At 43.7% G+C, this 11,391-nt stretch overlaps 1 protein-coding gene across 1 annotated transcript; it reads right to left on the reverse strand.

The window, feature by feature from the left end:
• Positions 1–2,749: 2,749 nt before the first annotated feature.
• MINAR1 (membrane integral NOTCH2 associated receptor 1) lies at positions 2,750–11,104 on the reverse strand. Its single transcript, XM_009812847.2, has 3 exons — positions 8,807–11,104; positions 7,060–7,314; positions 2,750–2,947 (listed from the first exon to the last, which is right to left on the reverse strand). Exons 1-3 carry the CDS (start codon positions 11,102–11,104, stop codon positions 2,750–2,752), a joined length of 2,751 nt encoding a protein of 916 aa, XP_009811149.2.
• Between the last annotated feature and the right edge of the window lie 287 nt (positions 11,105–11,391).

Here is an 11,391-nt window from a genome sequence, read left to right on the forward strand (position 1 = left end):
ATGCTTGGGATGCTGAGCGCTTGGGTTGGGTCAGCTCCACGTCACCCATGGCTCCATAACCCTCCAAATCCTTCCCAGGATTTTGGGCATCTCTAATGCAAATACTCATCTGGTGCCAGCTGGATGAGTCTTGCACAGACAAAAAGAAGTCCCTGCGCAGACAAAACAGGGGTCCTTCCATCTCCTCTAATGCATCAGTGCAAGCACAGCCCCAGCCCGCCCCTGCAATCAATGACATCTCCCGCACCCTTCTCGCATCTCCACTTAGACCTCCAGATGTTTTCTAAAATCAGATTACTGAGGTGCAATGGAGGAAGCGCTGCTGATTTCGGGCTGGGGGGCGGCAGGGCCAGACCACTCGTGCTAGCAGAGGCAGGGTTGGCGAAGGCAGGGGGTCTGCCCGGTGTCCATCCCACACCCATCCTGCCCCTCCAAGGGACGTGTCATCACTGGTGCGGGCAGATGGGGACGGACACTGTGCCACCACAGGGCCACGCTGCTCTTTCCAACAGCGCCTCGTGCTTGCTATCGCTGGCCCAAGGAGGGGTGTAAAAGGGCTTTTTGACATTACCTGGAACCAGAAATAGATTTATTTTTTTTTTTTTACACATACAATCAACCTAAATTGTGCATAAGGTAAACTGCAGAGCAACGCCCTCCAGAGTGTATTCACATGTCTAATATTAGACATCTTGCTGGCGGCTCTGAATCATCCCCAGAGGTTTCTCTACCTGTCTATATTTACTATGTATGGATCCTGAGCTCCTAAACTCAGGTGCTCTGAATCATACCATAACCAAAGGCAGCCAAAAATAGACAGTGTGAATTGCTCCCTCCCTGCTGTGACTCCATCCTGCAGCATCTGGGAGGAAAGAGAAATAATCTTGGTATCAGGAATGGGCCAAAGCTACAGAATTTGGGTCAGGATTCAGGCCAGGCAGGCGCAGATTTTGGTCCAGGAGCTTATCCTTGTTCTGTATTTGCTGACGGGACACCCAGCCCTGTGCTTACACTTGTTTTCCTGACAGATCAATGGCCCCAGGGATCACCTATCCCTAAATAAAATACAGCACAGGAGCAGTGCATAAACAGATCTCCAGCTGCAGGAAAGAACTGAAACACATCTAAAGTCACAACAAAGCCTTTGCCTCCCACACACCCTTTCCTCACTACTTTTTTTAAACCAGGCAGAAACAAACAGCGAGCGTGGCACATCCCAGAGAGCCGGAGGAACGAGCATCCGATGCTTTCCTAGCTGCTGTGTCATTGTGTAAGGGGCTGCTTCTGAAGAAACCAAATTACCCTACATAAAGAGCATTCACTAAAAGAATTTCCTTTCTCTTAAAGGACCAGCAAGATCACATTATTTCCTGAAAATTTTTTTTTTACTTTTTTTTCCCCCCAGCTATACTTGACAGAAGAGTAATACTGTCTGGGTATTTGCTTTCACTAACCATGGCAGGTAATTTCCATCATAGTTTGAGAATTCCTTTGAACCTGCTATTTGCATTTGGGATAAAGCATCAAATGGACATTTCCCCATGGGATACAGATTGCTTGTTGTCCAGTAGAGTCAACCATCATTCCTAAGTACATTAGCAAGAGGGAAGCAAAAGGTCTCCCCATGCCAAATGAATTGCATTAACAGCAAGTTTCCACTAGTGCTTAAAAACTGTGCCCTTAATATAAGTGCTCAGTAACCACCAGCCCTGCTGTTTGAGGAGCACTCTGAACTGTATAGAAGGCTTGTGGGAAAAGAACCTCCATTAGTACCCATTATGCTGTGATTTATGTTATGGGCTTAAGATAGCAAAATTAAACAATTCTATTTAATCTACAGTCTAAAAAAAGGCACAAAGACTTTGTGAAAAAATTATAACTGTTCAGATTACATTTCCAAGAACTTTAACCGAGAGTTGCTTTGATTTGCCAGCTTTGCTTGCTGGCAGGAGTGAAATTGAGACCATTTCACTGTCTGCGGAGGTAAAGAATACCTTTTTGGCAAGGCAAGTTTGCCAGCTCTATGCAAATGTTATTCGACAGAAGCAACTAAAACCTCTTGTGATTGCTTTAAAACATAATCTTTTTGGTCTGCAGCACATTGCACTTATCTAAGTACTCAGTGATGATAGAGCGGGTCTTAGGGCAAGACCAAATACAAAGAGCCCTTTTTAATCTGAACATAGGAATGAACTCTGTTCATGGCTACACAGTCTGCTTTCAATAAAATGATCATGAAATACTTAAATACTATAAAATAAATACAATACATTCAGAGTTTTCTACATTGTAGAGAGCTTTAAGACTTTCCTAGCTCCCCGATGTAATGCATATAGAACGTTCCCTTCTATACAGTGCTACCTCCATGTACCCATACCTCCGTTTAATGCAACATAGCTCAGACAACCTTCCTCTTTTGCCTGGATTCTCATCAGTCTCTGATTCTGTAAAACATTATATTGTTTCTTTAGGAAAAAAAAAAAAAATATTGCACTTTTAAAAATGCATAAAAATTGAACCAAGTTCCCATTAACTCCGCCACACAGTCTGTTATTTAAAATAATACTTTTCAAAAAAATGTTTCGGTTGCTGTTTTGTGTCTTGCCTACGTTTACAGCATTCTCCATCAGGATATCCTCAAAACATTCTTCCTTAGCAAATTCCTTACAGTTTTGCCATCAGACGTTTGAAACACAGCATGAGCTATCTGAGATACGCACGGCTGGGAGTCACGGGTCTGTCCGCAGGTTCAGGATTTCATTGTACAAATGGGAACTACAATGACCAGAATAACCGTACAAGCTGCTGCTGCTATCAGGGCAGCTATCTTGCAAACCTTTGCTCTTCTGAACTCGGCTTCTTTGCGTTTTAATAAGGAATCATAGCCAGGAGTATAAATGTCTTCCATCCAGTATTCTAAGTTGTTTGGGTTTAAAGATTCTTGAGTCTAAAAATTAAAAGAAAACAGTTGTTAATTGTCTGGGATCTGTCCTTAATAAAATAAATAAATAAAGCAGATGTGCCTGCAGGCCTCCCAACTGCATCTGGGTCTGCTGTCAGGATAAAGTGGGTTACTGTTGCTCCTCACATCCCTTCAACTCCTGGTCCCAGTTCCATAAGGCTGACGAAAGTGGCAATAAAATACTGCAAAAAATAAACTCCTGCAACAGTATAATTCTGCTGCAAAATCCCCCACGTACCTCTGATTTGCCGGAAACTTCGTCATCTTGGATGGCATTTAAGTAAAATCTCTTTAATCTGCTAGACAGCAGAGATGTCAGCAACTACTCGTCTGTTACTGCTTTTTAAATTATTAAAGCCCAGCTGATGGGAAGGGTTCTTACATATACTCCTCATGCACTGCATTTTACAAAGCTAACCCTAATTTTGCTACCGTAACTTGTTTGCAGGGCGCAATCGCCCAGCCCCATCCAGCACCCAGTCCCTCTGGACAGGCCATTTGCAGACCCCCACGGAGGGGGCTGCAAGTGGGTTTCCATGAAATCACCCGGGACAGAGTGACCCTCAGCTTCTAGCTCTCCTTCCAGCTCCAGCTTCTGAAAAATCATCTGGCTGCATGATGCCATCTCGGTTTTAGGGGCAGGAAGAGAAGGGGAACCGGACACCTGGCATGTGAGTTGGTACCACACATTACTCTGGACCATCTCCTCAGATGAGATCATTTAACCCCAATGGCACAATCTCTATTTCCACAGCAGGGAATACTCTGCTCACTGCCAAAGTCTGAGTCTCTCTGGGTTGGAGGTGAGTTTAAGAGTATGCTTAAGATATTGCTTTTGCCCTTCCATGCCACACAGGTAACAAAAAAAAAAAAAAAAAAAAAAAAAAGGAAGTGAAGGAAATCTGAATTGGTCAGAAAATTAAAGGCAACCTGGGGAACTTTATCAGTGTCTCCATCTGAACATTTTTGGTTAGTTTTTTTTTTATCTTTTAGTTTTTTCTTCCTTAGAATTTGAGCTCTTCAAGCTTTGCACTTCCACCTTGCTTGGTTTTTTCCCTTCATCCTTTCTGTTAGGGAAAATGGGGGAAACTCAAACACTAGGCATTATATTGCACTTACCAGCAGAAAGGAATAAAGCAGAAAGAACATTTTGAAAAATGACAGCTTTTCCTCGAAGCTGTCTCCTGTGTCTGGGGCTCCAAAAGGCCATTTCTTTAAAAAAATGAAAAAGATTCCAGGTAAAAATGTTCCGGTGAGAATACCCTAACACACACCATTTCTGTGCTCGTAATGGACCTGATCCATAGCTCGTTGAACTCGCACAAAGAAACTCCACCTGACTTGAGAGGGATTTGGGTAAGCCTTTAATTGGCTAATTCAGATTTTGTGGCCACAAGCTACTGGCTAAAACCTTGCTTTGACCGAAAGCAGCATTTGCTTTATGTACAGAACTACTCAGGAAGTGATTTTATAGCTATCCCAGAAATAAACAATTAAAATTGAGCAATGGTTTTATGATCATTTAATGGAGATGTCTATGATAATGCTAGTATGCTGAAACAAAGACCATCAGCTGAGTCTGAAATTGTACCATTCAGGCTCTGAATGACCTATTCCTGCTTTCTGAAAAAAATCAGCAACCTCATCTCTAAAGGCATCAGAAAATGGCCTGACAATGGTTCGTCCCAGTGGATCATCATACACAGAGCAAAGCAATGAGATCTCACGCAGACCCCACTCCTGGGACAAACTTTGGCCTGACTAGTTTTGCAGTTTCTTTTTCTAAAGGAAAATGCAGCAGACTTGTCAAATGCCAGGAGAAATTTTAAATAAACAAAGGTAGAAAACCCCAAAGATAGCCATGCCATGCTTCAAGGAAATTACAGTTTTGGACCTCTCTGCCTTGGTATTGACCTTTTAACTACTTCAGAAGGAAGATGCATTATTAAAAAGGCCCATTACTGTTAATCAGCTTCCTTTCCCATTTCATTGCCAGACATAGGAATGTTCATTAAAGCATAATGTATTTACTTTCAGTTCTAATAAACTTAATCACTGGGAAAAAAACCCACTCATCAGTCTGTCTATTTTTTTAAGTTTGTCAGTAAGCTCTATTACAAAGTCTAGACATGGGCTTTGCAGAGTAGATGTAATTCTGACAGTCCTTTTGGAGGGAGAGAATCAAACCAGTAAAGTGTTACCACCTTTATCCTAAAGATAAATGATGGCAATAAGCCGATTTCTCTGGTTTGCTCACAGTCGCATAGAGCTGCTTACAGGGAACAAAACAGCCCTATGAGGAGCAGATGGAGAACACTTCTCCCAGGGGAGCCTTCCTTCCAAATATCACCTCCCTTGTTGCCTCCGTGCAGGTAAGGGATGCTTTGTGACTGCCTACTGCAGAGGAAGTTCTTTCAGCCTATCCCTACTCTAGCATACAGTCTGCAATGCCAGGGTTAGGAATTTAGTAAGCCCTCTAATGCTTTTTAAGTCCCAAAAAGCAGCAGGCAGCTGAGGCAAGATGCAGCCTGGTCCCTGTGCTACCTGGTTTCTCTCTAAGTGCACTTTAAGCCAAAGCAAGGAGCAGGGGCTGGTGAGGACAGGGACGTTTGCATGAGCTGAGCCAGGAGGTGAATTTGTTGTGCACAAATTCCTGCACAAACACTCGTGGGAGTTGCACTACAGCACTGTGTGGGTGATGGTTTTCGTTCCAAACCAGCTAACGCAGGGTCCTGAGGCACGGCAATTCTCCTTGGGCTGTCCAAGTCTTTCTCACAGTATCCTGATGCTCTACTAGGGCTTAGTCTGATGGGTTTGGAGCTGGGTTAGGTACCTCAGCACTAAGCCATTGAGAGCTGATCTGAAGCCGCAAGTCTCAGGCTCCTGCATGCCACCTTCCCTGGCAGACAAGCTTTGGAGACAAGCAGACTCCCTGCTTGAGTACGGCTGCACCGCACAAAGTGTTGATCACAGAGCCCTGTTAGTGTGGCACTGATAAGCCCCGAGCTGTAGGTCAGTGTACCCCAACCGCTGCCAAGCCGGTAGCTAGCTGAGGCAGCTTGCATCTGCTCTGGGGCATGCATGCACATGCAAGGAGCCCAAAATGCCTGAGGTCAGCACCATTCCTCCCCCGGCTCTGCATGCTGCTGCATAAATGCATGTAAACAATACACAGTGATTTGCGCATCAGCATGGATTTCACTATGTGATGCATTTCGTGTTTCGTGTCCAAATATGGCAACATTTGTTTGGTCTTTACACATTTTGGATGGCATTCTTCATGCTTCCTCCTTAAACCTGTGCTCAGATATCTTCCGTCCTAGAAGAAGTCTTGTGTTTATCAGGCTAGACAGCGTATCCAATGTGGGCACTCTGTCCTGGGTCTGGGAAGCCCATTATATATCAGGATCGTGATTTCAAATACACCACAGTTTGGGAAAATTTAAATCCAAAATTTGGATTTGTCTCCAGTAACTTGCTCTGCTCTGCTTGTTGCAGAAGAACCTGCACACTTCCAAGCTGAACTAAAATGCAAACAAGACAGACCATTAGCTGATCTGCTCTTCACATGACTCTGGTTTCCAACAACCATTTCAAAGCTGCAACAGTGATGTGTTTCAGAAACAGTCATGGTATTGAGCGTCTTCTACAAGTATTTTATGACTCATGTTCCTAGCAAAATGGAAAAAGCCCTAACACTTAAATTCTCTGTGAACTATTCAAGACAGAACAAGGACAGAACAAAAAGCAGCAATGCCAGCTGCCGCACCACTCGGCCTTGATGCAGTTAGGAACCAGTTCATCTCTGCACCCCTTTACCCCTAAACTTGTCTTTAGAGCTACTAACACCACGATGGCTTAGCAGACATCACTCCATTGCAGAATAAGCTGGGAGCACCAACCTGTCAAGGATCACCATTCAGCAACCAAACATCCACTTTTTCCTTTGTCCCTGGCCAGGATGGACAGGGATCAGCAAGATTAGAGGCTCAACACTGGATAGCTCCTTCCTGAGCTATACAAATCCCTTCTTAAATGTATATCCTGGTAACATCCATTCGCAATCAAGCCATTCATATTAAACAAACAGGACTCACTTGTAGATCCAATGCCGCAATCTTGCCTTTATCCCCCGAATTCCTCGTGTATTCCTCTATGGTCCATGATGGCTGGGCGCGTTTCACTTCAGCCAGCTCTGTCAACCTCATGTCTGTGTAGAGTGGGTTGCTTTTCATGTGTGACTTGAGTGATGCAGGGTAGGGATGAGGACTAAAGACTTGTTCAATCAAGAAAGCATCTTTTGGTTGTTTAGAAAGTCTATGTGGCTGTGGGATTTCGTATTGCCTGTCTGCCTGTAATAGGGTTCAAAAGAATTTGAGAGAAGAAACAGGACTATGAGGGGGTTAAACACAAAGGACAGAGATATTCCTTTCAGAATCACCATATGATAAAAAAACTACCAGCTAGGACAAAGGTTTTGGATGGCCTTAATCCATTTGCCCACCTTCTTCTCACAACCACACCAAAGAGATATTTTACAGACACAACTCCATGTTTACTATAACATGAACACAAAGCTGTTGCAGCAAAGGAAACTTAGGTTTTGTATGGTTTACAGATGATAAAACTATTCTGGAAATGGCCCTGACATCCAGAAAATCTTAGCTGATCTGGAAAACCTAAGAGACCCATGCAGGCTTGTAGATTTCTGTTTCCAGATCAAATCTTAACATGAAGAAGTCTTGAGGGAAGCCCCCAGGTAGCACCCCCTTGACACTGCACGATCCATGGTACCAATCCAGTGTCAGCCATGGTCTAGTGCAGGAGTGAGGAAAGGTCTTTCAAAGACAGATTTTATCCTGGGCGGATCAATGTACAGAAAAGCCAAGGCTTGGGCATACTAAGGGTAACTTTCTTCCCCTTCTGCAACCTACTAATAACCTATGGTTTATGGTTTCTTGTTCACCCAACTGCACTTATTTCCATCAAACCTCTTCCTCTCCTTTCTCAACCCTTCTCTGCCATCATTCCCCATCCTAAGGAGGCACAGCACACCCATCATGTGGTCCTGATTGACAAGGGAGCTGAAGGACCCCCAACCCTCTCTGCTGTCCCTGAAACAGAAACAACTGCCCACACCATGCACAGTTTCAAATGAGCAGCAACCAGAGCCCAGCACAAAGGACAGCCATGATAGCGATGTGATTTGTGAAGACAGCAGTGGGCAGCTGTTGAGAGGGATGGGCGGAGTTTTTCTGACCAAACAAAACAAGACCACAGCTATGCTGCATTTCCACAATGGGAGTCTTAAGACTCATTTAAATGACTGTGAAAGTCAGATATACAGAACATAACTACAGTTAGCATCTTGTGGTACACGTACAAGGATTCTTTTCTCAAGGGATTTGAATCCATGAATCTATTTTGTTGGCTTTTAAATATTCACATATTTCTCTGATAAAAGCCGTCACAATACAATTTCAAAATATCCCTTCTAAAACAACCACTAGAGAATTTAAATTTTCCCCACACCCTTTTCACCAAGTTAATTACCCGTCCTCCTTCTATCGCAGTTGATGAAGAATACCATCATTTTCCAAAGATGTCACCCACATTACCCTCCCTTTTCAAAAGAGCAAAGCTTTTAAGGAACAACTTGACCATATTGCAGCTGCCAAGCAAGAACGTATAGGTACAAAATCACTCAATTATGATAACAATAAAGACAGGCAAAATATGGCAGGGCAAAGTATTGTCATACCCTGAGGCTTGTGATGACTACGGAAGACATTCATAACTAGATTACTATTAAGTGCTTATCATGCGAGTTAAAGTTGAAATTACCTCTTTAGATTTCCTGTGCCAGTCCTTATTTTCTCCTCCATCTCTCTCTTTCATCTCCTCTTCCGTAATGCCAACTTGGTTGGTGTAAGTAATAGCTCTCCAGTCTCGGGGAGAGTTTGAAATACTTGCTATTTTGGATTCAGTTGCACTGTTTTCCTCTGTTAATGATCTTGATGACCTCCTAGTAAACAAACTTTTTTTTAAGGCTTTTACTCGAAGACTCTCACTATTACTTCCACTGGCATCTGAACAGCACCATTCTGGATTATTCTCCAGTTTGCCTCCATGAGGAGTATTGTGGCACTGAAATATCTGCGGGGAGTTACTCTCATCTGACGCAGCCTCACTTGTCAAAGAATTGAGATCTATTTGTACGCTGACCTTCTCTGGCTGCTGAATTTTTTGATCCAACTTGCTTAATTTTCCCAGGACTTGGGAGATTTCTTCTCGGACGCCTGAGAGAGATTCCAGTTTCTTCTCTATTTCGCCAATCCTCAAAACTAATTTGCAGACACTTGTTTTTAGTTCATCATCTGCGTTACTGATATCTGCCCGGACCACTTTATCCAATTTGTTACAGGCACTCCCGTTGGAGATTTTAGTCAAATTGTGCTCAGGTGAGCTCTCACAGTCTGATTTATGCACCTGAGACAAGGAACCAGTGCTGTTGTAGCACGAAGACTGCATCACTCCTGTGGACCCGCTGATACTCATGTCATCCAAAAACCGGAAAATGTCACTGATGTCATCACTCACGATTTCAGAGTCATCATCTGACTGCTTAAGAGAATGCCGCTCTCCGTACTTGGCTTGGCCCGCCACACACAAATCCTTGCATTTCTTATGGTCCAGCACTTGCTGCTCCGTTTGCGTCCCAACACTCGTGGTCCTGTCAATGCTTAAGATCTGAACAGAAGTACAATTAATGCTTTTATCCTTAAATTTTTTGACTGGCTCGTGTTTCTCCACGTCTAGAATGGAAGGAATTTCCTTGGGTTTATGCCCATTTGGTTTCACAGCGTAGGTTGCCTGAATAATTGGTTGCTGATCCTTCGCGTTTAGGTAGGACTGACGCCTGTCAGCTGAAGGGAAGTTTGGAGATGGGTTGTTCGAACTCTGGTATCGCGGCTTCTCTTCAGACTGCTTCCTATTAAAAAATGATCGTTCAAAGTCAGGTACCTCCTCAGTATTTAAACTCCAGCTTTTAGCTGGCCAGGCAGTTTGCTTCGTTGGCTTTCCAGTCCATTTTTTGGTGTCCTGGGGGCCGAGAATAGTAGTTGGGCCAAAATATGTTGAAGCTTGAAGATCATCTAAACTTTCATGCTTCACTCGTCTTTTGTCTGGTATAGGAGAATAAACTGGATTCAAGTACTGGCTGCTGTATGGCATTTCAAAGCTGTGGTTGAAGAAAGCCTGCTTAGAGCTTTCTTTCCTATTCTGAGGCTCTCTGTGTCCATCTTCTGGCTTTTTGTTGGATGGTATTAAGTTGGGAGATATTGCAATGAGATTATGAAAATCTTCTTTGAATATATTTCTTTTCTGGACACACGACTGCATCACAAACGGCTCGTCGTTTGAAATGAAAGTTTCTTTTATGCCTGCACTTATAGGCAAGGAGTCCTGGTCTGAAATAGATTCATTTTCAATGTTCATGGGGAAGTATGTACTCTGCATCTCGCATGGTGGAGACGTGGCGATGGAGTAGGATGCCAGCGCCTGCAGCCTGTCCAGAGAGGCAGCCCGGCCCTTCATCTCCTTATTAACACCGAGCAAAAAGTTGGGTTCTGATGAGGGGACAAACTGTTGACAGTCTTTGCAGTCCATCTTTCTGCATTTTGAAGACCTTCTGACTGGAAAGCCCCGGCTAAACTCCTGGTCGTTCAGCTCACAGTTGGGCACACAGTCTGCCATATTGCAGATTTCCGTGTCAGATCTACAGGACTCAAAGGACTCTTTCTTCTTCACTTTCTGCCTTGCAACTGGAAGTTTCTCCTTGGCCACTCCCCCGTTCATTTGTATGAGGTTGAATATTGTTACTATATCTGCTGCAACCATGATTTTCTTTGATTGCTGATTGTTTACAGTGCATCTCATTTTGTCTTTGAACAAAGTTGCTGGGAAATTAGGATCCAGGCAAGCAGTGTAAAACAGCACACTTCTGAGCTTGGCCAACTGGGATAAATCAAACCTGGCACACAGGGACTTGCAGAGGTCCTGGTAAGAAACAGTATTCTGCTTCGTGTCCAGCTCCTCCAAGATCTTCACCAGGAAAAGCGAGGATTCCTGGTTGGACTCCATGGCTTAAGCGTATTTTGTTGTTTAGCCTGGAAACTGTGTTCCACTTCTACAGCAACACACAACAGCAAACAAAAAAGATTGTAAGTCACCCACAGATAATATTCAGGACCTTGTAATTCAGCCACAGATGGGACCCGACTCCCTAGCCATGCAGTTGAGGGCTGGCTTGTATAACCCATCCTCATGTTTCCAAACTCCAGGCTGTAATCCTAGCATCGATTAAATCAATACTTAAATGGAGTGAGGATTTCATCCAAGAAGACTCATTTATGTCAGTGCCTACTAAA

This window comes from Gavia stellata, chromosome 13, assembly GCF_030936135.1.
Source record: "Gavia stellata isolate bGavSte3 chromosome 13, bGavSte3.hap2, whole genome shotgun sequence".
NCBI lineage: Eukaryota > Metazoa > Chordata > Aves > Gaviiformes > Gaviidae > Gavia > Gavia stellata.

Coding starts and splice junctions, on each gene's coding strand:
- MINAR1 (XM_009812847.2), bottom strand. CDS start 11,104: ATGGAGTCCAACCAGGAATCCTCGCTTTTCCTGGTGAAGATCTTGGAG. Junction 7,315..8,806: donor GGCACAGGAAATCTAAAGAG/GTAATTTCAACT, acceptor ACCCTATTACAG/GCAGACAGGCAATACGAAAT. Junction 2,948..7,059: donor TTGCGGCATTGGATCTACAA/GTGAGTCCTGTT, acceptor TTTAATTTTTAG/ACTCAAGAATCTTTAAACCC.